The sequence below is a fragment of the Netta rufina genome (assembly GCF_964035555.1).
Source record: "Netta rufina genome assembly, chromosome: 17".
Lineage (NCBI taxonomy): Eukaryota > Metazoa > Chordata > Aves > Anseriformes > Anatidae > Netta > Netta rufina.
In genome coordinates, this window is record NC_140141.1 from 3,232,195 (window position 1) to 3,258,137 (window position 25,943).

General features: G+C 39.7%; 2 protein-coding genes across 17 annotated transcripts in view; both read left to right on the top strand.

Moving 5' to 3' along the window:
* The first annotated feature begins 332 nt into the window (after positions 1-332).
* LOC311215847 (E1A-binding protein p400-like) lies at positions 333-12,716 on the top strand. 7 transcript variants are annotated; one of them, XM_084297222.1, is made up of 18 exons: positions 333-571; positions 1,883-2,052; positions 3,585-3,880; positions 4,487-4,689; positions 4,816-4,988; positions 5,979-6,175; positions 6,477-6,588; positions 6,824-6,976; positions 7,736-7,819; positions 8,213-8,341; positions 8,776-8,820; positions 8,928-9,081; positions 9,594-9,829; positions 9,995-10,165; positions 10,630-10,766; positions 11,253-11,328; positions 11,839-11,937; positions 12,457-12,716. In XM_084297222.1, exons 3-18 carry the CDS (start codon positions 3,630-3,632, stop codon positions 12,583-12,585), a joined length of 2,349 nt encoding a protein of 782 aa, XP_084153348.1. In that variant the 5' UTR covers positions 333-571; positions 1,883-2,052; positions 3,585-3,629; the 3' UTR covers positions 12,586-12,716. The 7 variants fall into 7 exon arrangements, 5 of the variants coding, with proteins under 5 accessions (XP_084153348.1, XP_084153349.1, XP_084153351.1 ...); XR_014618923.1 differs by lacking the exon at positions 11,253-11,328 and having other exon boundaries at positions 12,457-12,593; XR_014618924.1 differs by lacking the exon at positions 12,457-12,716 and having other exon boundaries at positions 11,258-11,328; positions 11,839-11,913.
* A 1,860-nt stretch (positions 12,717-14,576) lies between these two features.
* The window catches only part of LOC311215952 (E1A-binding protein p400-like), a 48,154-nt gene continuing 36,787 nt past the window's right edge, over positions 14,577-25,943 (top strand). For 9 of the 10 annotated variants that reach the window (XM_084297395.1, XM_084297397.1, XM_084297399.1 and 6 more), the window contains exons 1-6: positions 14,577-14,624; positions 15,862-17,238; positions 23,293-23,380; positions 23,803-23,910; positions 24,607-24,986; positions 25,256-25,558. In XM_084297395.1, the coding sequence (XP_084153521.1) occupies positions 15,916-17,238; positions 23,293-23,380; positions 23,803-23,910; positions 24,607-24,986; positions 25,256-25,558 (2,202 nt within the window). In that variant the 5' untranslated portion in view covers positions 14,577-14,624; positions 15,862-15,915. The remainder of the gene's footprint in view (positions 14,625-15,861; positions 17,239-23,292; positions 23,381-23,802; positions 23,911-24,606; positions 24,987-25,255; positions 25,559-25,943) is intronic. The other variant, XM_084297402.1, reaches the window with a different exon arrangement.

The window sequence follows — 25,943 nt, forward strand, 5'->3', positions numbered from 1 at the left end:
CTATCTTGGGGTGGGAGGAGGGTGTCAGAGGCTTGTGGAGGAAGTAGGGTTAATGTATCAAGGTAGGAATGGATGAGACTGAAATCTCAGTTCTACGAAGACAAATGTTTTGATTACAAGCATTGGATTAACTGCAGAGCTTGTAATCTGAGTGTGCTGTCCTGTTGTTGACTCTCGGTAACATGAGCATAATACGCTATTTTCATGGTAGAGGTTGCTGAAACCTTTTAAAGTAACTGCAGCTGCTCTCTGCAAAATCACGTGACACTTGACTCTTCTCAGTTTTCATTTACTTCTGGCTTCAACTGTGAGCTTTTTAATCATCGGATAATGTGGAATATTATTACTACTTTTTATAGCTGCACTTGAATAGTAGTAGAATATTTCTTTATTTTGTTTTTGTTAAGCACACAGACCTGTCTCTCTTTGATGTGACTGGGATGGAAGACAAAATGACTCGCTATGAAGCACAAATGCTGCCAAAACTGAAAGTAACTAGGAAGCTTATTGAAGAGATCTACTGTTCTCCTTCATCACCCAGACTCGAGCCAGTGAAACTCAAACCGAATAGGTATGCAGTGTTCTAGTGATTTTTAAGTACTGGGTGAAAATGAATAATATTTGTGAGTGCTGAGAGGGTACATTCAGATGCGTTTGTTGTCTTGCTATTTTGTTTCCAAACTGATTGCTGATAGGACTCTATACGAGTCTTCTGGGGGAAAGCAAACTGCCTTTTACCACTTGATAGTTTCTCTCAGTTATGAAGGCTTGCTTGTGATCCTTCTTGCCAAACTCAGAAGCACAACAGACTTCAAGTCGGTTGAACATTTTAATTGTTTCTGCTGTAGAGAGTTTCCTAAGCATAATAATTAAATCTTCTCCTCCTAATTCATTTTAACACTAAGATGCACTTGCAATGCACTTAAATATTTTTTTTCTTTTTTCTTTTTCTTTCTATGGGTGGAAAAGAGGCTTGCTGATGACTTTTGACCTTTTGTTTATTCTATTGAACCTACTTTCGGAAAATCAATTGGGAGAGTCATTTTTCAGTCTTGGACTTCAGTAACCATACTCTGCTTTTATCAGATTAATGTATTGTAGAGTGTTTACCTAAACATTGCTCTGACTTACTCTACAGCAGAATTATATTAGCTCCAAGACAGCTTGTGTAACACATGGCTGCAGCAGGTGACAAGGAGAAGATCTTGCACTAGTTCTGTTAGGCCAGAATGAAGCTTTGTCAGTTAATGAAATCTAAGAGTTGGGAGAGATTTTTAAAAAAGTCAAACAGAAACAGATCTCATTCTTTTGCTGTTTAGACACCTCTAGTTTCCCTGAAGTTGTGTATATGAAACAATTACTGGGAAGTCAGCTGTTAAAATTTCAGTGTGTTTTTAAAACCATGAAAACTCTATGAATAATCTGTAGACATTCAAGATGCATGGAAGTAGAGATCTTCTGCTTTTTGTCCTTACATTGCACCCAGCCACAATTAAGATTTTCCTTTGTTAAGAAGTTTGACTTTTATTAGCACCTTTTGGGGAGGTTTTTTGCTGTTTCCAAACTCCAAAGATGATAAAGGTATTTGGGAGATCTGTGACGCTTGTATTCCTTCACATAATCTTTCAGAGATGGCTGGAGCCTCAGAGCATTCAGCACACCTTACATTTAATAGTATATTGTGTTTCCTTTGCATGCTCTAAGTCCACAAGAGTCCACAAAGTCTCTCCAGCTGTACACTCTGCAGCTCTTCTAGGTGACATTACTGATTAAAACCAACTATTTGTTTTTTAACTTAATTTGTGTATTAGGATGAAGAGACTAACAACTTCCTCAGGTATGATTTTTATATGTGTAGTAAGATGGATTTGTTAATTTTTAGGTTATTTACACCAGTGCAGTATGGACAAAAACCCGAAGGCAGGACTCGAGTCTTCACAAGGTCTCAATTGCAGCAGACAGTGGACACAGCAATGGTTATGGCAGACCACCATGAGGAAATAAAAAGACAACAACCTCTTGCCATGTTTTCAGAATTTCAACATACAAAAGGTGTGCAGTACATATTATAAAGCGTTGCTTTCTGACTTTCTCATGTAATTAAATATTTTTATATTGTTGAAAGTTGGAGGAGAAATAAGGTTGTACTGTTCTAAGAGCTTTTTACATTGCTAAAAATGAACAGTGAAGGAGAAAAATCTCTTATCCTGTGGTTGTTTTCTCCAATAACTTTGCATAAAATATACCTGTGCAGACTCCTGAAGCCCTCACAAGGTTTGTACGTTATCAATTCATACAAATATACATTTGAAATACCAGTCAAACAGTTAGCATCTAGGAAATTATCCTCACTGAGAGAAGAACATTTCACATGTAGTTTAAGAACAGAGATACCTAGTCTGTTTGCATTTAAGTGCAACCCAGGAGTCATGTCTGGAAAAAAATTCCTCTTTGCTGGAAATATGGCACATAATAAGTGTAAGGTAAACGTGCAAAAACGTGCTTCTAGTTCACAGTGAGGAAATTATTTTTAAACTTTGCACCTTTTTTGTCTTTTTGTCTTAACAGCCAGCAAGGTAGTACTTGGCCCAATGGCTTCCACTACTGGAGCACAAGAGAGAATTGATCAGCCAGAGAAACCTGTAACATTACAGTTTAGAGGGAAAACTTTTACTTTGTCTTACAGTCAATTCTGTCTGCTTGTTGGTAGACAGTCTTTGAAGCAACAAGTTGTGACATTGTGCAGTACACTTTTATTTTTTAAACAGTAAATCTTTTCCTTGACTTTAAGTTTGTTTCTTTCTAGAAGAGTATGGAGCTTCATTGAAGCTCATTGATCAGCTTGAGCTGTTTTTTTTTTTTTTTTTTCTTTTTAATCATTTTTGAATTATTCAGAAATGGAAACCATGGAAGCTAGAATATCCTAATATTGTAATGTCATGTCTGTGAAATTAAATGAATTTTTTTCTTCACTAAAATATTTTTCTTGTCTTGCTGCTTTCCTGGAAAAATGAATTTATTAATTCATTTAATTATAACAGTGGATGACTCAAGCACCAAATCTAAACTGGTATCTACACGCTGGTGTCCAACTCAGGTATTATGGTAACTCTTTATATGATAGAGTACTTACCTGATTACAATGTAACATATACAAGATTCATGTGTGGTTATCTCTTCACTGAAATAGATGAAGCTTTATTTATTTATTTATTTATTTATTTATTTATTTATTTATTTTAAGTATGCAGCATCCATTAGTCTCTTCTACCTGTCATAGCAGACTCTTCAATGGTGTTTTGAAATGCCATTATATTTTTTCTGGTAGGCATGGAGTGGGAAAGCAGTTTTATTTTCTATTAAATACCAAACTTAATGTTTGTGATGCAAGGACAGATATTATTCAAATCATTTTTTTTTTCTTCATGTTTGCTTCTCCTTTCATTTCAATTCAAAGAACACTCACATTAACTAAATTATCTTATTTTCATCTTTCTTCTGTACAGATTTCTTCCATCTGGTCAAAATATGTTCACAAAAAAAAAAATAATATATATATATTTATTTATTTTTTATTTTTAAAGGGTACCACAGAAGAAAAAAGACAACTAAAGGAACACCTGGACAAAATGTATTTGGGGAATGAGCGTCGTTGTTCCCGAACGCCCTTGTATGGCAGAGACTTGTTAGAAATTTGTTCATGGATCAATGAAAGAAAAAATTCTCAGCAGTATCCTGCCAGGATTAACAAATGGGGCTGGTCTGGCTTTGCAAATTGCTTTCCGTATTCAAGTACTTCGGAGATTCTAAAGGATCCCCTGCAAGAACTCATTCTGACATTAAAGCACCAAAAGATTGCCCTGAAGGATATTGTTATTAGGTAATTGAGACAAATACATTTGCAGTCTTTGCACAAATTTTAATGGGTGTATGCTACCATCCAACACCATCCAAAATAGCATTTAACAGTTTGTTTATTTGTTTAACATAAATATCCAAAAAAGAGAAGTGTGTTGCCTTGTTTTATTCTTACTGCAGGCTAAATTCATTTATGGTGAATCAACTTTGCATCCCTAATCTATAATTTCAGATCATCCTAAAATTTTAAAGCTCTTACTAGTTCCATGGCAATTGTTTGCAGTTATATAGCAATTCTCTATTTTCAAGCATGACATATCTTGTTTTTTGTTGTTTTGTTTTGTTTGTTTGTTTTTGTTATGAATTATTGCCAAAAATATGGGAGTAATAAGTTAGAGGGAGGCTTGTCTTGGTAACTGTAGGGATAGTGGTGATTTCTGTATGTCTTCTGATCTTGAGTGTTTTTATGTTTACCTGGTCTTAATATAAAACTTCCATCTACTGATTTACTTTCAGCTACCTTTAGCCAAGTCCTTTATGCTTCCACGGAGACATCTGCATTCTTATTGTTTTTAAGAAGTTAAAATGTTAAAAAATTAATGTATTATAGTTTGCTTTTCTTTTTTAGAGGCCTCTGTGTGTTGCCAGCTGTAGTTGTTGCTCCTCCATCTTTGCATGTAGCAAATCCTCCTTATTCATATATCCATGAAATGCAGGCCTTCAAGTTTAATGTGAAGGAACAACTACTGCCCTTCTTCCATCCAGTGCAGCAGATAGCAAGGCCTCATTTTATACAGTTTCCAGACCCCCTACTGGTGCAACTTGATTCAGGTATTTAAAAAAAAAACAAAACAACATACACACACACAAAACCACCTTTTTACAACTGTGCAAATACAGTTTCTGTAATTGCTAAATGCTGCCTGCAGAACCTTCAAGTTCTTATTTCATAAACAGGCAAGATGGAAGCTCTAGCCATTTTGCTTCAGAAGTTGAAAGGAAAAGGGCATCGTGTATTGATTTTGACACAGATGATTCCAATGCTTGATATACTGGAGGTTTTCTTAGACTTCCATTTTCTCACATACATAAGAGTTGATAAGACTGATGCTCACAGTTGGCATTATCTGGTAAGAAAACCTCTTACTCAAGTTAATAGTGAATAGATGCTCATAGTGGGAGGGAAAATGCTTAAATGTCATTTAACATATTCAAAGAATTTATTTGCTTAAGTTCATTAGTTATTTGTGCAAAATATATGTGTATCTGTAGCACAAAATATGTAATTATGTACAAAATACGTCACTCATATTACTATTTGATGAAGCATCCAGGGTGTTTCTGAGAGATGTGCCATAAGTTGTCCTATATATATATATATGAGTAATTTGTGCTTGAAATACAGATGTTTTATTTCACAATAGTGTTTAGAATAATTGCTTTTACTTTTTGTGTCTGTAGGTATCTACATTACCAACACTTCAAGCCTAACTCCTGTTTTTATGTTGGTACTTCCTCAGCCTTACTCCAGGGGCTTTTGTTTCTGTAGAGTGCCCTGGCATTGCCTGAGGATAAACTCAAAGTGTGCTCGTTTCCCTCCCCAGTAAGATTTTCAGTATCCTTTGGGGCCTACCGTTTGAGCAAACATTAGTGATATAAAAAAGTTATTAATTTGATTTCAGATTGCCTTATTATGTTTTCTGTCAGATGCACTATAAAACATAAAGGAGTACTTTGATTTAAAGCAACACAAGTCAGCACAGAGGAAGGGATTCAATTTAGTCAATAGACAAGAAAAATGAAGCATGCACAGAATGTAATAACCCAGTCAGGTGTGCTTAGTCATGGCACAAAAATATGACTACTGTCATAGATCTGTAGATTTTATCAGGTTGAATGCACCATAAATTGATATTTTTAATACTACATAAATTAATTTTGAACTGTGTAAATTTGTAACGTGGACTCTAAGATATTTTAAGCTTGCCAACATTTTAAGTTATGTTTAGGAATTAATCAGAAAGCAGTTTTTCTGATCTCATTTTTTGAAAAAGTTTGTTCGGAGATTTATGCTTTATTAATGTGAATTTGTAATTAGGTTGTTTGTCTCCGCATTTTAGGAATCCATAAAAAGCTTCAACCAAGACAAGAGATTCTTCTGTGCTATTGTTTCTTCCCGCACTCCTTCTACAGGTGTCAGCCATGTAGATGTGGACACTGTTGTGTTCTATGATATTGATTTAGATCAACAGACGGATACAAAGGCTGAAGAGTGGTGTGATAGAATTGCAAGAGGCAGAGATATTCACATATACAGGTGACTTTATATGTCACTTTTAAACTGAGAAATAGGTGCTTTAAAATGAAAAATAGACCGATGATGTTTCTAGGGGAAACCAGGATTTTTGTCTGAGGTTAATGTTGTAGTCTAAATAATCTGGTCTCTCTGTGAAACTAAAAATGAATATAAAGTTTTCTACAGAAATACCTGGTGATCTCTCAACTGGCGTTGTTGCTCACTGTGGTAGCTGAGGAACCCTAGAAATACAACAGTTGAGTTTCAGGAAGTTTCACTGTGTTCTAGGGAACAGTATTTAATAAATTTCTTTGTTTTACAGGCTTGTAAGTGGTAATTCTGTAGAAGAGAGGCTGTTGAAAAAAGGTATTAAACATCTGATTCAAGAAGTGGCTACTCAGGGAGATGATTGTTCAGTAGGATTTTTAACTCAGGTACTTAAATATTGAGAATACGAAGGGTTCTTTGACAATAGGTTAAAAAAAAAAAGTGCTTTACTATATCAGAGTCAGAATGTTAAACTATTTTAAAACTATTTTTGTTGTTTTAATCAAATGAAATCACATTTCCTGCAGCAAAAGGTTTCAAATGTGTCAGTAATCTGACTTGTTTTAAAACTGAGTTTTAAGATGATTAAAAAATCTTGTGGCATGATACATGTTTCATTAGGTTCTTTGTACTGAGTGTGGAAAAGAGAATTCCAAAAAGTTTACAGAAGAGACACAATCTGAGATAAGAGATTACATAGATACAGAGTTGTATAATTCAAGAAATACCATGGCTCCTTTGCAGTTAGAAGAGCTGGCTAGCTTTGCGGATCAGGTATGATGATTTCTCTGGATTACAAAAATCTTTAGAGATATTCAGTATTTACTATCCTGTGCAACAAGCCGTTTCCATTTGGCTTTCATAAAGTACTGATTTCCACTTCACTTACATGAAACTATTCTTTGCAAACATAAATATTGAAACAATCCTGGGAGGTTCTCAGAGCTTGTTAGCAGATCTGTTCACATACAGAAACACTGAAGTCTCTGAATGTTCTCTTGAAGATTGTGACTTTAATTTCACTAAATTGTATTTTGTGATATAAGCTTGTCTTACAGTCCTATGCTTTGCTGGATATTTGTGCTTTTTCTTAGAGGCCTTGGGTTGGTTTCTTTTAATCCACAAAATGACTATTCTTAGCATTTGCTAAGTTCTGTTGGATTCCAATTTGTTTCCTTTTTTTTTGGCTACTAGTGCAGAACCCAAGTAACAGCTTGCTTATTAACAAGCTGTCAAGAGTCTGCAGACTAACTTGGATGGGTTTCTTTCTTTTTTTTTCAGTTAGCAAAATGGTGGGCAATATTTGGAGCCTACTCTCAGTGATCCTGGTGGAATGTCAAGGGACCAGAATGCCAAAGCTTGGTCCTTGGGTCTCTTTTCTACCTTAATCAGAGTGCCAGTGTTTGCAACTGAAATAAATACTTTTTTTTTTCTTGTAGTTGTTTGTTTGCTTTTAAATCACTGGTTATTTATATGTGTTTCTAATTCTAAAGCTAAATAACTAGCAGCTTGACAAAATGTTTTTCTGAATAGCTTACACCAATTGAAAAATATGCATTGAATTTCTTGGAATCGTCTCATACTATGAACGATCACAAAAGCAAGAAAGTCAGCAAGGTAAGGGTCTATATTTAATTTCTGGAGTAATTAATAAAAACAAAAAATAAATTTATAAAACTAGAAACCCCCAACATTTGCCAGATTTTCTTTCCTTTTTTGTTTGTTTGTTTTTGTTTAGGAGCACTGAAATTTTGCTTTAAATGATTGTGCTCTAAAAACACATTGATTCCTAACTAACAGGTAGACATATTTCACTTTCTCTTTAATGGCATAAGCCCTTGCCCATGAGTGAAAATGCAGTTTAACTAACTTTGCCATCACTACTAGCCTATAGAAAGTGAATTTATGATGTAGTTACCAGGCTCAAATCTGTGGCAATTCATAGCTGTTAGCATTTTTATTGTGAAAAGCTGTAATATTTTAAAGTGTATATTTTTTTTTTCCCAAAAGGAGTTAAAAACTGCAAACATAAAATGGGAATACCAGCGTGCCGAGGAGCGGAAAAAGGCAAAAGAAAAAACTCAGCAGGCAGTGAAAGAAGAACTTTTAACCTATACCAGGCAGGATGCTTATAACATGGTAACACCAAGGGATCTGCAAGTCCCAGCTTTTCAGAAAATTTGCATATTGCAACTATGAACTTTGTGTATTTAAGGATGTCTGTAAAATTCCTATTGTAGTCATCTTGTACCCCTGCACAAATATTGTTCTTTTGAACGTGAAGCTGTCACTCTGTGGACAGCAGTAATTCTGTAGAGTGTGGTTGGTTGCAATTCCAAGACAACCTACCAATCCACAGTCGTCCTGTGAAAACAGCTGTTACATATCAAGATGATATTAACTGAAGGAGGAGACTGAGCAAAATATGTTGCCTTTTGAAAATTAAGATTTCTTAATTATTTTTTCTAATGCATTTTTTTATTATAGTTACTGCAAACATGCTTATGTTTATAAATGCTAGGTTCTGTGGTGAATGATGCATTGGGGTATCAAACATTCTTTTTCTCATACAGGAATTTGTCTGTGAAAGACCAGATGGACAAGTAGAAATGATGCCTGTAAGTCAACAACTCCTGTTTCATCTGAAGGAAACCTTATATAAAAACACTTTAATGGCAAACTGTGATATTTCTTTTTTACTATTATTATTAATTTTGTTTTTAAGATTTGGACTCCCCCTGTTGTACCCGAGAATCACAATGATGTTTACACTGATTCTGTTATGTGTCTGATGTACAGTAGTACCCCAATGCCAGAGTCTAAGCTTCCACCCCCGTTTGTCAGGAAGGCACGTAAGCGGCAGAGAACAGATCTGCCTTGTAAGTTGGATTTGGAATTGCATTGGAAAGTGCAGTAACATTTTTGTGGGAAATGATATGAAACCTCGTTTTGCAAGAATACCTTCACATTTGTATTTTAAAATTTAGGCATGCATGTATGTTATTTCTGTTAAGCTTGACATTGCTTAGACAAAACAGTAGAATATAGTGAGAGCAGAGGGACTGTGGTTTGAAAACTTGTTATTGTCCTTATAAATTAGAAATACAGGTGAATGAAATGAGCATGAGCAAAGCAATGGTGCTCTGTGTCCTTTCAATGTTATTTATTTTTTTTAAGCTTATTTCCTTACTGAAGTGAGAAGCTATTTAAAAATGATTGATCAAGTTACATACAATACTAGTAGGCCATAGATTGAAGGTACTTGCATTCAGAAAATTATTGTGAAAGTCTTATGATTAGTCAGATCATTTGTAGCAGTCAGATTTCTGTCACGATCTTTTTGCATGAAGTTCCCTTCTTACTGGAAACTGTACTTTGTCCTGTCAATTAGCTTCAGGTGAAAGAAAGAAGCATTGCGGTAGGAGGATTCCTCCACCTTCACTTTTTGATCAAGTGACTCCAGGAACATTGAAAACACGACAAAAGAGCAAAGCTCAGAAGGCCCACTTCTTGGTAAAACAGCAAATGTATTTTGCAAGACCTTTGTCAGCTCACATCAAGTCAGCTGCTGGCACTCGGCAAGATAGTCCTGCATGGCTAATTAGTGAAAATGTGGCACTGTTAAAAGTAAGAATGTCTTCAGAATAGAACTTCACTGATTTAGAAAATAATGTTATCTTGAAGCTTATTACAGCTTCTGTGGATCTTGATTAACATGTGTTTATACATATTTGTATGTTCAAGAAAAACATTTAATTGAAGCATGACACTAGCTTTCTCTCTCTCCCCTAGGCGGTGAAACAGTTGCTGGCACTTCCTTTAAACCTTGCTATCCTGTCGCCAGCACAGACAGTGAACTGGGACTTTGTCAGCAATGTTGTTAACTCTTGTAATTATGTTTATCGCTCCCCAGAACAATGCCAAAATCATTACATAAAAACATTTGTAGGTGCACAAGGAAAGGTGAGTTTCAACTGAAGTTTGCGTTACATTATGATGCAAACCTGTAACCTACCTGTTGCTGGCTTTTTGTTGTTTTTTGTTTGTTTGTTTATTCCTCATTGCTGTTAGTGGACTATGCCAGTGTTTAATAGGCAGAATCATAACTATATTTAATTTTTTATACAAATAAATACTAATAAATATCTTCTCTGTCAGTATGGCTGCTATAGGATGTATTTTTTATAGTTTCCTTACACTTAAAAATATTAGTTTTCCCATTGCTGTATGAATGCTATGACCTTGAATGTATCACTTTCCACTCCAGTATATTACAAAGAAGAAGACAGTGAAGCTATTTATTTTACCTTTTATTTAAGAGATAGGATATGAATTGTCTTCAGTCATGAATATTGTAAACTGTTTTTTTGAGGGAGAGCATTTGTGACTATTTTGGTACCTACACCTTCAATTTCTACTTGTTCCAGAACATAAATGGTTATCCTCTTCGTGCTAGACAAGCCTATTCTAAAGACAAGAATTCTGAGCGTACTCAAATCTATATGAATCATTTTGAGATGATGACAATGACTGCTAGAAAAAGAAGTTTCTCAAATAGGTTTCTGTAAGTTTACTTCTACCATCAATTATATTTTTCCCAGATTTAACATTTAATCACATTGGTGGCTTGATTGGTGATTTTTTTTTTTTTTGTTTCATCTTAAGCATAAATGTATTTCACGGTGGCATTTCTCTTGTCAGAGATGCTGTGATGACAATCAGCCGTGAGTTAAAGCAGTGCATTTAGTGTCAAAGATCAAATCTGCATTTTGCTGATGTAAAGAAAAGCTTCTAGTACTGCTTTGTGTGATATACCAGGAGAGTCAGCCCATGCTTTCCTTAACTGTGTTCTTAGGTCCAACAATATAGCTATCACGTTTCTAGGTAGAGAACTGGCTGGAGTTCCCTGCTAATCCCCAATTCCCCAGTTTTGTCAAATCTTAGTCAGAGTTCTGTTCCAGACTTTTAAAATTCCTTGTCTTAAAATGTCACGAATATTAAAACAGTTGCACAAAATTCAGTTAGTGTAAGTTATTTTATTTACTTTCAGTGTAGACAACTATGACAAGCTATTTATGTCTGAAGTTGTTTCCAGCTCTGCAGAGCCTATGACAACAATGCAAAAGGTCTGTTCAGTTTTTACAGGTTTTATTCCATTCTGTTTATTCTTTTCAATATATTTTAAAAAATCTTTTAAGTTTCAAATGTTTCTAATAACTTTTTTTTTTTTTTTTTAATATAAAAACAATTGCAAAGGCTGGAAAGTAGGAAAAATTATAAGGGTTTTTGAAAGCCTGAAAATTGTTCAATATGGGATTTGACTGCCTAATCCCCTCTGTCAGTGCCACAAAGCTATCAGTTGTCTGTTCCAGATCTGTTCTCTTACACTTTGGTACTTTAGCAATGTCAGAAACAGGCAACTGTGTTACATATCTTTTTTTTTTTTTTTTGTCAGGTCAGAATTTTCTGTCACAGTTATTGATATAGATAATTAGGAATTCATTTCAGCATAAATCTTCACATGACTTCATGGTAACAGCCATGTTCTACTCAAGCCATGCTCTACACAAAGTTAAAACAATTAAAGAGGATTATTGAGTTAGCTTCCTCTCCTTCCCCTGCTTCTGTTGTCATAGGCATTGCTTGAAGGTCTATTAGCTCCACAGCCTCCTCAGAAGCAAGATGAGGGACAAACAGTGGAGCAAACTCAGAGTCAACCACAGTGGGGAGCACAGGTGAGAGACAAAACCATGAGTGGCATGTGGTATGTGAATTCAGTTCACTCCTGAAGTTGCATGCAGAGACACATGTTCTTCTCAGCTAAATGATTCTGTAATTCACGTGCACTTATGGCATCTGTTTTGAGTTCAGTGAGGCTTCCTGTGGGACTCTCAACAAATCTGGAGAACTGGGATGCTGAGTAACGAGAGCATTTGGTATTATCTGAGCTGAGGTCATTGGAGATGGACTTAAGTGTAAATTAAAATTAGAGTCTTGTTCAAGAATAAAAGAACACTTTGAAGAACAAGTATAGACAAGTTCCTTCTTAAAGATACAAGGTTTTGGGTTTCATCCCACAGTGGATTTTATGCTTATGAAGAAGGGAATTCCATACACAGAGTGGAACAAATGTCTGATGGTACTAATTCTATTGACTAATTTTTTTGACTGAAGTCTTTGCATCCTCTTCTGTGGTCACTTTGGAACATTTGTAAACATAAAAAATACAATAGTTTGTTTTATGATACTTACAGGCCTCAGGAAGTATGCTCACTCCAGCCACAGCTACGTTGCAGCAGATGTCCACAGAACCCGCTGTTGCAGCACAGCCGAACCCGTGGCTCCCTGTCAGTTTTTTCAAGCAGAAGCACTCGACAGCATGAGTTGTGACTCTGTCTGATGACAACTGTAAACATGCAGATACTTTTGATGATTCAGTTTATGTTGGGTAATCTTCTACTTTTTAGTTTTTACTTTACTGTCTGCTATTGAAAATAAAGTCCTCAAGTCCTTAGCATTTTAAATCGGCAATAAATGAAAATGATGGGAGAACAGTCTATCATTAAGTCCTTTACTCTTCAGAAAACAGTATATCCCCAGATGCTGTATTTCTTAAGTGTAGTTTGTTTTAAATATGCACAAATATGATGGTATTTAAAATTACATTTTCTGCAACTTTTCAGATTTTCGATTTTCTTCATCGGTGATCTGGATGAGGGCATTGAGTGCACCCTCAGTAAGTTTGCAGATGACACCAAGCTATGCGCGTGTGTCGATCTGCTTGAGGGTAGGAAAGCTCTGCAGGAGGATCTGGATAGGCTGCACCGATGGGCTGAGGTCAACTGCATGAAGTTCAACAAGGCCAAGTGCTGGGTCCTGCACCTGGGGCGCAATAACCCCAAGCAGAGCTACAGGCTGGGAGAGGAATGGTTGGAGAGCTGCCAGGCAGAGAAGGACCTGGGAGTGATGGTGGATAGTCGGCTGAATATGAGCCAGCAGTGTGCTCAGGTGGCCAAGAAGGCCAACGGCATCCTGGCTTGCATAAGAAGCAGTGTGACCAGCAGGGCTAGGGAGGTGATCGTCCCCCTGTACTCGGCTCTGGTGAGGCTGCACCTCGAGTACTGTGTTCAGGTTTGGGCCCCTCGCTACAAGAAGGACATCGAGGTGCTTGAGCGGGTGCAGAGAAGGGCAACGAAGCTGGTGAGGGGCCTGGAGAACAAGTCCTACGAGGAGCGGCTGAGGGAGCTGGGATTCTTCAGCCTGGAGAAAAGGAGCCTCAGGGGCGACCCTTTAGTTGAGCCAGGGGAGTTTTAGGTTAGATGTTAGGAAGAACTTCTTCACTGAAAGGGTTGTTAGACATTGGAACAGGCTGCCCAGGGAAGTGGTGGAGTCACCATCCCTGGAAGTCTTTAAAAGACGTTTAGATGTAGAGCTTAGGGATATGGTTTAGTGGAGGGCTGTTAGCGTTAGGTTGGAGGTTGGACTCGATGACCTTGAGGTCTCTTCCAACCTAGAAATTCTGTGATTCTGTGATTCTTATTGCTCTCTACAGGTACCTCAAGGGAGGCTGTAGCGAGGTGGGGGTTGGCCTGTTCTCCCACGTGCCTGGTGACAGGACGAGGGGGAATGTGCTTAAGTTGAGCCAGGGGAGTTTTAGGTTGGATCTTAGGAAGAACTTCTTTACCGAAAGGGTTGTTAGACATTGGAACAGGCTGCCCAGGGAAGTGGTGGAGCCACCATCCCTGGAAGTCTTTAAAAGACGTTTAGATGTAGAGCTTAGGGATATGGTTTAGTGGGGACTGTTAGTGTTAGGTCAGAGGTTGGACTCGATGATCTTGAGGTCTCTTCCAACCTAGAAATTCTGTGATTCTGTAACTTCTTTTCAATTTTATCTTAAACATGTACATGTTCTATACCTCTAGGTAGTAACAACTATTCTTCTAAAAATTAGATTTAGTTGCAAAAAGTTCCGGGAATGAAGTCCTGATCATCAGATTACAGTGATTTCTTTGGCACAGAGGTATTTTTTTCTGTCTCCCTTGTGTTTCTCTTCACAACCTCGTAGGGCTTTATGCCCATAATAGAGGTGAGCAGAGTCTAGTCAGTTCTGTGAGCAGGCTCTAGTCAGCCAGGTGGGAGACAAGCTTTTATAGGTGATTTTGCCACGAACCCCACACCACCGGCATCCAGCAGCACCCCCCGGGCCAGCCCCGGGCCCTCGCCTCACGCCCCCCAGGCCCCGGCCCGGCCCCGCCACAACCCCAACCCGGAGCCAGGCGCAGGGGCGCATGCGCGGGCGGGCGGCGCAGTCTCCGTGCGCTGCGGGGCGGCGGCGCATGCGCGGAGCGGCGCGGTTTGGCTCCTGCCGGCGCTGGTAGCGGCCGCCGCTCCGGCCCCCCCCCCGCTTCCTGCCAGGGGCTCGGTAAGTGCGGCCGGGCTGGGGGCGGCCGGGCCGGGCCCCGCTTCCTTTCCCTCCCCTCCGCCCGGTCCCGGCGCCGGGCCCCGTCCCGGGGTGTTTGGAGAGGGCCGGGCCTGGGGGGCGCCGGGCGGGCGGCGCGGGGCCGTGCGGGAGCCCCCTCCCGCCGCGCGGCGCACAAAAGGCGGCCCCGAGGCCCCTCAGGGGCGTCGCGGTGCCCCCGAGCGGGGCGCGGGGAGGCGGCGGCATCGCTCGGATCTTAATTGCCTCGCGCCGGGCTAATTAAATAACGGGCTGCCGGAGCCGCGGCGGGAGGGGCGGGTGTGGGGCCCCGCAGCCCCCCGGCTGTCCCGGGGCAGGGCTGGGGCCGCCCGCTGGCAGCGCCGCGGCCGTGTCGGGTCCGGAGCGCCGAAGGCGGAACGAGAGAGCTGTGGGGCAAACAAAACAAACCGAGAAACAGCAGCGAGTTCCCTTCTGGCTCTCGGTGCTCGCGCTGCACGGCTCCCAGCGCCGATTCTGCCTGTCAGCGCGTGCTGCTGGAAATTTTGTTTTGAACTTCAAAACCAGAATGTTTCCAGGCTTCTGGAAAGCTTGGCTCAATAAAATTGAAAACAAAATGCACGTTTGCATTGATTTTAATCTCTTTAAGCAGTTGGTGTTCGGGAGGAAAGAGAAGGCAGAGTAAAATATTAGGCGTGATACTTTCATTTGTTAGGGAGACTTTTCATGACATGTTTCTTGTCCAGGGACTAGAACAATAAAGCCAAACGGTCTATATCCTCTTTTGGCGTATTTTTAGTTATCATTGATTAACGTACTTTATGTTATGAGGAACTGTTCTGGTCTGGAGGACATAGTACTGTGTTAAAAGCATTGAAACATTGGGAGTTAAAAAAAAAAAAACACAGGTATTTTTGATACTGGAGACAGTTTATTCTGAAGTTTTGAAGAAAGGGGAAGACTTTTTTAAAGTTAATTGTTCCTCTGGTTTAAGAGGAACACATCACTTCTAAACTATTCAATAGCACTTTGTCAGCTAGAATAACGTATGAGATATTTAAGTGAGTTTGTGGTAACGAGGATTTTGAATAAATTGACTGATAACATAAAACATCTAAGTAACTACAAAGGCAGGATACGTGAGTTCTTACTGTAAGGTATTCTTCCAAATAGTTACTAAATAGGTAAATACAGTTTTGTAACTGAAACTTACTTGAATTTCTGTTTTTGTGTATTCCTTTAGCATATAGTGTAAAAAAACCAACAACCCTCGGACCACCAACATCTGACAGTGAGAATGCACCATGGCAATGGTCCTCAGAATGCCCAGCGCCAGCTCCAGAGGTCCAGGTCCTTCACGGGCAGTGAGGGAGAAGAGCAACAGGCAAACCTACCCCAGTCCCCTGCAGCTTCTTTTGCACCTTCTGCAAGTCCATCTGCGCCCCAGTCCCCCAGTTACCAAATCCAGCAGTTTATAATGAGTAGGAGTCCGGTAGCTGGTCAGAACGTGAACATCACACTGCAAAACGTCGGACCAGTGGCTTCAGGAAACCAGCAGATAACGCTTACCCCACTGCCAATTCCAAACCCGACGTCGCCGAGTTTTCAGTTCAGCCCGCAGCAGAGACGGTTTGAGCATGGATCCCCGTCGTATATTCAAGTTACATCCCCGCTGCCGCAGCAGGTTCAGTCTCAGAGCCCCACACAGCCCAGCCCTGTGCCCGTGCAGACGCTACCAAACGTCCGGGCTGGCACTCCAGGCCCCGGCTTGGGTATGTGCAGCCAGAGCCCTACCAGAGGCTTTGTGGATGCTAGCGTGCTCGTGAGACAAATCAGCTTGAGCCCTTCAAATGGCGGACACTTTGTGTATCAGGAAGGGCCGGGAATTGCACAAATTGCTCAAGGAGCTGCAGCTCAAGTACAACTTCCATCTTCTGGCACGCCTGCGACAGTACGGGAGCGCAGGCTTTCCCAACCTCACTCGCAGTCTGGCGGCACCATCCATCATCTTGGTCCTCAAAGTCCCGTAGCGAGCGGAGCGAATATGCAGTCTTTGACTAGCCCGGGACACATCACGACAACGAGCTTGCCACCCCAAATTAGCAATATTATCCAAGGGCAGCTTATGCAACAGCAGCAGCAAGTGCTTCAAGGACAGCAGCTGAGCAGACCCATTGGGTATGACAGGACTTCTGGGGGTTTAATAGCAGGAGTTGGAGGACCGAGCGCATTTGGAATGACATCGCCACCACCTCCCACAAGTCCTTCCCGGGCCACGGTACCGCAAGGGCTGTCAAGTCTTCCTCTTGCTCCTACAGTTAATACGGCCGTGAAAAAACAACCCAAAAAACTGGAGGAGATACCTCCGGCCAACCAAGAGACTGCTCAAATGAGAAAGCAGTGCTTGGACCATCACCACAAGCAAATGGAAATTCTTAAGGAAACTTTTAAGGAATGTTTGATTGAACTGTTTTTTCTGCAACATCTTCAAGGGAATATGATGGACTTTTTAGCTTTTAAGAAGAAGCACTGTGTTCCCCTGCAAGCGTACCTGAGGCAAAATGACTTGGATCTGGAGGAGGAAGAAGAGGAAGAACAATCTGAGGTCATCAACGATGAGGTAAGAAATCTGTTTTTTAATATTTTGGAATAAAAGAGTAGATGTGGCACGTGAATTGTGAAGTATTAGCTAATGTGACAGTACATGAAAAATCATTTTTACTTGATGAAGTACAGCAATTTTGTTTATAAGTGGTTGGTCTGAGAGAGCACCGTGCTGCTAGGTGGTATGATTCGACAGGCTGGTTTGAGCAGGCCATCAGATGCACATACCTAAAAGCAAAGAGCAGAGAGGTGTCGGGAACTTTTGCTGTCCCAGTTAGGACGTAAGGCAATGCACAAATAAAGACAGCATTGCTATGGAAGCTGGTTCAAGCTATCAGAATGAACACGTATCATAGATTAAATTTCACTTACTAGACTTACACAAAGATAAGAGTAAGCAAAGCCTCGTAAGAGGTTAACCTTTATTTGGCTCTCGTGACTTCTAAGTGTAGATGTTACTGAAGTTCAGTGTTGCTGTGCCCAGCAGAAAACCCTGAAGTAATCTAATTAGTCAGAGCACGTGAATCGTAATGTGTATGGGTCTGTAGTAATGAATTACTTTACAGAGGCTGTCTTGGAGCTTTGTGCACGTATTGCAGTCGGCAAGATACCAAAAAAAATAGTACTTGCAGCCTGGATGTTAACAAGCTAACTTTGTTACATTTACGCAGAGGTTTGAAATAATTTCGATTCACCATTTATTAATGGCAAATGATATGAATTAAGTTTGCCTCAAAGAGATGCTGTGCAACTTTCCCTGGGTGTTTGTACCCATTTGTGTAGACGTTGACCTGCAGCAACAGCCTTCGGGTGCTGGAGCAGCGCCTGTCAGTTACATGGCAAGTGGTTGTGACAGTGCTGATACAAGTGATGGCACTGCGTAAACAAATACCTTTTGAAGTTTGTAAAAACACATATGGGTGTGTAGTTGCCAGTTTGTATAAAGAAAAAACAAAACTGATTATGTAAATAAACTCATGCTACTCTGAAATATCTATTAGAAATCAGTGTCTTCAGAGAAAATTGATGATGCTTTTAGATGTGAATAGCTAGTGATGAAATCTTTAGCTGGAATTCGTGGGAAATTTTAACCGTATAACAGTACAAGTTCAATTTGTTAATTGTCTTGTCAAGAAATTCTTAAGTTTCTTGGCCAGGAAAAATATTTGTTTGTACTAGTTACTGATAATTTGGAAGGAATCATTTCTACATATAGTAAAGTAAAAGCTAGCCTGTTGTTATTTATTGATAATGGTATTCAATAATTTTTCACTTGGTTTGTATTTTGTCAAATTGTTTAGGTGTTCTTGTTGGGTTGCATGTTTTTCAGCTGAAATACCAGGTATTTTTAACTACTGTATGCCAGTTTTGAGAGATCTTTAGTGGGTGTAAATTGTACAAGTTCATTGAAATCAGTGGCACTGCTACAATTTACATCACGCTCAGTCTTTCCGGTTTGGAGGTTGCTGTACTTCACTGCCTTGTTGCGATGGATCATCTGGTGTTTGTGGAAGCCTCTCATCAGTCTAACTGCTGGCGAATTTTGCAAGCTGCAAAAGTCCGAGTGTTTTCTGAAAGTGTTTTGTGAATCCTTCTGAAAGTTTAAGACATCTTTTGAGTATGTTCTTTCTTTGTATTTTTTTGTCTTCTCTTTTATTTCCCCTTCCCCCTTCTTTATCACTTCCTGCTAAAGCAACGCACTCCATCCCCTGCCTGGAAAGGTTGATCCCTTTGGGAATTCAGGGGGAGAGCGAATGGTGGCTGTGCTCATTGCTTAACTGAATGTCGGAGCTCTCTTAAGTTCGAACTGTCTGTCATGCTGGTTTGTTGTCCGTTAGGAGCAGCAATCCTTAAATTCAAAGCACACTTCTGTGTAAAATGGATTTAAGAAAAGTGGTGAGAGGCCACTGTAAGAAGTGAGGGCCGTGCTCTGCTCTGCTACTGCAAGTCAGACAGAACTCGCAAGCGGCCGGTGGTGCAGCCAAGCCGCGCTGATGGTCGCCTGGTTATAATCCCCTCTTCAGCGAGGCACCATCAGTACAAAAGGTTGTTGTTGAACAAGTCAAAAAAAAAAGAAAAAAGAAAAAGAAGAAAAAAAGTTTTAAAAAGAAAATGATTCTCCCTTCTTTTTTTTTTCCCAAAATATTTCTCTCAGGTAAAGGTTGTGACAGGAAAGGATGGGCAGACTGGTACTCCTGTCGCTATAGCAACCCAGCTTCCTCCAAATGTTTCTGCTGCTTTTTCATCCCAGCAGCAACCATTTCAGGTACTTTTCAATGGTTCTAAAATGTAGTTTCATCCCAGATTTTTTTTCTTCATTCAGATTTGATATTTCTTAGATGAATTAGAATTTTCCCTAGAGCCCATCCCTTATCATCTAAACAAAGCAAAACGAAAACCTTTACAGTCTTCAAATGCATCAATATTTATGAAGCTTTGAGGAAGTTAAATCTTTGTCTCCAGGTTGCTGGCTTATTTCATTAACTTTCAGCTTGAATGTTTGCACTTTGGTTTGTTTGTCTTTTGTTTCCCTAATGCATTTGGTTCATTTGTGCATTCTGCGTAGTGAAATCTGGGTTCTTTTGTCTGTGGCATTGTAACTGTGGATTTCTTCTAAATTTCTGTTCTTTTTTTTTTTTTCTTTTTTTTTTTCTTTGTGTATTAAAGGTTTTGAGTGTGGCTACAGAAGGCTTTGGTTCGACCTTCTGTGAAATGTGTAAAATAATGATAAAACCTCTGACAAAATTTTATCAAAAACTAACCCCTTTCCATTAGCTCTACCGTAAATACTGGGAAGAAGAAACAGAAGTGTTTGCTTTCATTATACAGATGGTCTTTTACATTGTGTTTACATGAAGGAACACTGAGCAAAGTGGAGGAATAAACATAATAGCAAAAAAAAGTGGATTGATGGTGTTGCAACTTTTAAATTCAGGCTGTCACATGCTTCTGCAGCTACCCTTGGCTCTGCGTTACCCAGACACCGGTGCTCGCGCACCCAGAGGAGCACAGCCCGCTTCCCTGCAACTGCCGTGCTCAGCTGTCAGCTCAGTTGTACACGCTCAGAGAGCAGATGTCATGGAGTTTACTCCGCTGTACCACACAAGCTGAATGGTCTGCACTGCCTGCATCTAGGTTTTGGGAAAGGGAGAGTTAAATGAACTGTCGGATGGGCCGGATCCCCGTGTGACAAATGGGAGGGAGGTTCCTGGTGGTATTGCACAAAGGAGCTGTACAGCAAAGGGGCTTGTGCTGGCAGCTGACTGTTACAGCCGGTGCTGACACCTTTAGCAAGACTCAGTAGGTAGACAGGCTTCAGCTAAGCTGTTTAAAATGAGTAATATTGTGTCAGGTCATTTATTACAGTGATCAGGTTTATCATTATGTTCTGGTGACACCAACGAAGAAGTACTTCTGAAAGTTTTGTAGCATTTCAGAGGTGTTTTGGGGGAAACTGTCAGGTACAAGCTAGAAGTGTACAAAATTCTCCGTAATTGTTCAAAACTCTCTGTAATTTCAGCCCAAACTGTTACCAGGAAGCGTCATCTCCTCCCATCCATCTTTTTCTTCCTAACTGTTTATAGAGAAATAACGTGTCCTGATCAGCATCATCATTCAAATTTGAGTGTGTAAATGCAGCACTCAGAATGATTATTGTGGGTGTGCTGCATAATCATGACCTCTGGAGAACCACATTATTTTAATTAAAATTAGGACAGTTTTAGTCTAACATAAGCGGTATGTGACTGCAATTTATAAAGGCGTAACATCTTTGCTCTTTGAAGTGTCTGGCCTAAATTACGTGGCGATGATGCAGATGGCTGGGAGGCATACACTTCAGAAAATGTCAATCAAAAGTCCTGAAGTAGACATGCAGCCTGAAAATGTGAGAATGTGATCATCCAGAGTATGAGTACAGGTGACATAAGAAGCATTTGAAGCAGCTTGGAGAACGTACCTTCTCAAACTGATGTCCCAGAAAGCATTTAATCCAAACTGCACATGAACAGAATTTGTTAATTAATTCAGGACCCTTGTGCAAAATATATTTTTGTGATCTGTTGAATAGTTTTCTAAATGCTTAAGTCTGTGATGTGCTGCCAGATATTGGCTGTTGAACTTGAACTATGCTGCATATCTGCCTTATGGTAAAACAAACATTTGAAAACTTGATCCATGTTGAGTGACCTGTGACCGTGAGGGATGAATATCAGTCAGATGTTGTTAAAACCAAAACTGACATCTAAGAGTATAGCCATGTTGCTAGAGTGGTCACAAATGCCCACACAGCAGCAAAGAGATTAAATGTTAGTAATTTGTAGCTATTGATAGAATCTGAGGGAATGAGATACGTGGAGCTCAAAAAGGAATGTTTTAAACCCAGTCATTTTAGTTGTCAATGTCCGTGTTTATTAATGCTCTTCGATGAAGCACTGAAGATGTGGGGTTGTGGCTGCTGCAGTTTATTTCAATAAGGACCAATGCTTATTTCCTTACGTTTAATTTACAAAATTCCTATGGCAGAATTTTTATTAAAATCAGAGAAGAAAAGACCTGTGAATAAAGTAGAAGATTCTTTGGGGAAATTGCTGTATTTGCTCTGATGTTATAGTAACTTTCATGACATTTGGAAACCCTCACTGTACATTGATATGGTAGAGGCTCTCACCAACGGCAGATTACACTTAGCTTGAGTGGGAGATGAGTTCATTTTCCAGGGCGTAGAGGCTGCAATACATAAAGGCTGCCTCTGTATTTTCTGATAGAAGCTCTTAAGCCTTTTCTTTGGGTAGCCCTTATTTTTCTTATGTTAAGTTTCATATAGTTTCATTGGTTGAAACGTGGCTAAATGTTGAGGAGAATTTAAAAATATGATTCAGAAACTCACTGAAAAGAACTGGGCTCATACAAACACTGATGGGCGTTAACAATTTGCCAGTAGTGCTGAGAGCCCAAAGAGCATGGAAATCATCAAGTTCACAGACTAGTTTCTTAAAGTAATCCTGCATGCAAGTCTGCTATTTGCACGAATTTTGTAGAATATATCAGCTGGCATCTTGCTCAATATTAATTGTAATAATTTTAAAAGAAAGTTATTGTGCACTGCATAACATTACTGAAGCTAAGCTCCAACTTGCTGAATCAAAGCCCTGAGATTTCTGTCTCGATGCTATCGACAATCTTCAAGACTTGATAATTCATAGGTGTGTGACATTTATCCTCGGGTAGAATGTCTAGTAATTTCTGACATGCTCTGAGGTGACATTAGCACTATAGCAATCCCGTGTTTCTCATCACAAAGTTACTTCACTGTACTCGTTTTGCCAAACAAATGCGAGTCTAGCCTCTGGAAAATTGGAATTGGATTTCACAGCTTTGCTGAGATTCTTTTATTCCCACTCTTCTGAGTCTTAGAAGTTCTTCCTGAAATATTGCGAGGCTAAATCTCACGGAACCCCATCCTAAAGGTGACAGTGGTGGAGACTCAACTGAGCTTGAACTGTCTGTGGGATGAGAATTAATTTGTGTGTTACTGATGTTTTGCACAGTGAAAAGGATTAGCTTTCACGAAAGCATTGACTCTCATTTCTGATTTTTGTCATCTTAGCTATGACACAGGTTGTGCGTGACTTCTTTCCTTATCTAATGTCCCTTCTAATTAATCCTGTAATGAAGTCCCACTGTTTAATTTTTCTCATGTCAGCCTTTTATTGCAGCTATGAACTATATGAATATGTTGTTCTGACTTCATTGCAACAGGGTTGTACATTAATGCAAACATTAATTTATTTTAAAAACAAACCAAAAAAATTGGGCAATGTAAATGTGTTGTTTATAACTGCCTTCATCGGTTTAGTTGTGATTTTGAAGTTCAGACCAAAGAAGATCTGGGCAATACAGACATCTAAAACTTCCCAGTGGATATTGAATCAGCCTTGTTTTCATAGGTGTAGAAATGTTCTCAAGGCTTTGTTCTCTGATGGCCTTTTTAGATCCATTTGTAACGTACGTCTTGGTGCTAGACTACCTACAGATTGAACTTTTGTGATTTGTTTTCTTTTTCCAATAGCAAACGCATACAGGGACTCCGGTTACGGGGACTGTGAACACCATAGAAATTGAAGCTTTTAATAGACAGCAGGCACTTGCACCAGCAGGTATGTTTCTCGAGCACAAGTTCTCTTTTCTTTTTTATTTTATTTCATTTTCCAGACAGTTGACGGAGCCCACTGTTCAGTAACTATCAAAACACAGTTTTGCCTCATCTTGGAAACTAGCAGATTGGTAGGACTATCTATTGTGAATGGTGCTGTGTGAAGAGGGCACGCCACTCACAATACATAGGACCAGACCTGGCAAGCATGGAGATGTTAGGTGGCTTGTTCTGGCTGAGAAGATTGGAGCTGGCCAACTGGAAGTGAAAAGGATCTTGCCCTTGGAGCATGCTCTTCATAAATGCTACACATGTATAGTAGTCGTAGCTTTCTGAGCTGATGTTGGAATCATGTGTAGTAGTTTGCTTTGTGAAACTGAACCCATTCCATTGTACCATGCCATAAATGGAATTTGAATATCACAGATTCGTCTAAGAGACCACGAATTGAAGTGGGCCGTCATGGGATGGTTTTTCAGCATCCGGGTGTGGCTTCCGGAGTTCCTCTTCAACAGCTAATGCCAACGGCACAAGGTACTGTGTCACCACATGCCAACTGCACATTAATTTAACAAGGAGATGTTAGTGATGGGACTAGAAACTTGGGCTTCCAACCTTCCAAGATCCTAGCCCCACCACCTACTTCTCCATGTAAATTAATACTTGGTATGCAATGCCTGGTTTGTTTAAGGAGCTGAGTGACGGGCTCCAAAAGTGCATGTGGGCATGGAAATACGTCACAGGTGCTGATGCAAAACGGTTAATTTGAGAATTCTGGACCTGAGCCAATGGATCATGAAAAGGAAACCTCCTAATTTGCAACATTCAAGACAAATTTTTATTCATTATTCGTGCCAAGCTTTTGATTATGTTAGAGTGAATGTGTTAAGAACTAAATATTGTTTAGACTTCATGTAGTTATTTTAGGTTAAATTTCCATTAGCTCACCAGTCTTTTTTTTAAGTATAGGAAATTCAGAAGACATTTAATGACTTTTTTTTTTAGTAGTTGCTGTGCTCCAAATTTTAGTTGCAGTCCTGTGCATGAAATACTTTGTTTTTTATTGTAATAGTGATTTATTTTGTGATTGTGATGTGGTATTTTCAAGTGATGGTGTCTTGTGGCAAAGTAAGTAACAAATTAGTCTATTTGCAGTTGATTTCCTCTTTATGTTAGCAAAAAGCATTGAACCTTTTAATTTCATCTGAGTTGTTTCCTTTTACTTTGTAGGTGGAATGCCTCCCACTCCTCAAACCGTACAGCTGACTGGACAGAAACAGAGTCAACAACAGTACGACCCATCGAAAGGCCCTCCTGTGCAGAACGCAGCAAGTCTGCATACACCGCCACCACAGCTCCCAGGGAGGCTGCAACCTGTGAATGTCCCCATGGCGTCTCTCCCAGCTGCACTGCAGATTTCGCAGCAGCAACCACAGATAGTGGAATCTCCAGCTCAGCCCCAGATCCAAGTGAAGATCCAGCCCCAAAGCGTACCCCTGACTTCTGCTCCACTTCCAGCACCACTTCAACAGCAGGTGCCACCAGCAATCCACGTACAAGGACAGACACCAAACCAAGTGTCACAGCCACAAGCTACGATACAACAACAGGTATGTGAACTTCACTGGGGAGATAACGTCTGTTTCAATGCCTAGTATGATATAAGAATATTGTTGTCCTGAAGTTATGTGAAAAATGTTAGCATTTTGAAATTCCTCTGGGCAAATGCACTTAGAAGTAGCCTGCAAACACAGTCTTTCCTTGTAGAAATACAGGTATATTTTTTCACTAAATTAAAGTCCTTATTATGTTCTACTGAAATGCAGACTAAGACAGCATTGAATGCCAAACTCATCACTAACATGCATTTCTTGGGCAGACTGTGACTCTGACACGACCATCTGCAGATCCTGCTCAGACTTCTCAGCGTCTTACGGCAAATACGCTACCGCCTACCTCATCTGTTGCGCCAGCAACTATCTCAGGCACAACACCGCCTTCTACATACCCAGTACAAACAAACAGGACCTCTCCAGCAACTAACAAGTCCCTGTCTCCTATTGCATCAAAACCCCCAGGCTTAGCAGTAGCAGCAGCTCCTAAAACACAAAGTCCAGCTCAGAATGCAGCAGCATTACCACAGGACAACTCTCAAGACAAGCTCGCTGAGCAAGTAAAGCTGGTAAGTTTTTTTTTTTTTTTTTTTTTTTTTTATTTTTTTATTTTTTATTTTTTCCCTCCAAAAAAACCTTGTGACAGTTAACACAGATAACAGTGCAGGTTTATGTGTTTTAATTTTGATCAATGTGTTTTCATTTTGAAAATGAGCTATTACCTGTTGTTTTTTAATGTTTTCCTTAATGAATTTGGCTTTTATGGGCATTCAGAGAAATTAAAGAAGACTGATGTCTTCATGCAGTTGTTGTGTTCTTTCTATTATGTTGATTCTATCTACTCATTCAAGGTGTCTGCAACCTTTTTTTTTTATAACTAACTAGAGATATGTTTTGGTTATTTAACATGATAAAGATGACGTTTTTTTCCCCAAACAAGCCGTATTAGTAAAG

Coding starts and splice junctions, on each gene's coding strand:
- LOC311215847 (XM_084297222.1), top strand. CDS start 3,630: ATGTATTTGGGGAATGAGCGTCGTTGTTCCCGAACGCCCTTGTATGGC. Junction 3,881..4,486: donor CTGAAGGATATTGTTATTAG/GTAATTGAGACA, acceptor TTTCTTTTTTAG/AGGCCTCTGTGTGTTGCCAG. Junction 10,767..11,252: donor AGTTTCTCAAATAGGTTTCT/GTAAGTTTACTT, acceptor ATTTACTTTCAG/TGTAGACAACTATGACAAGC.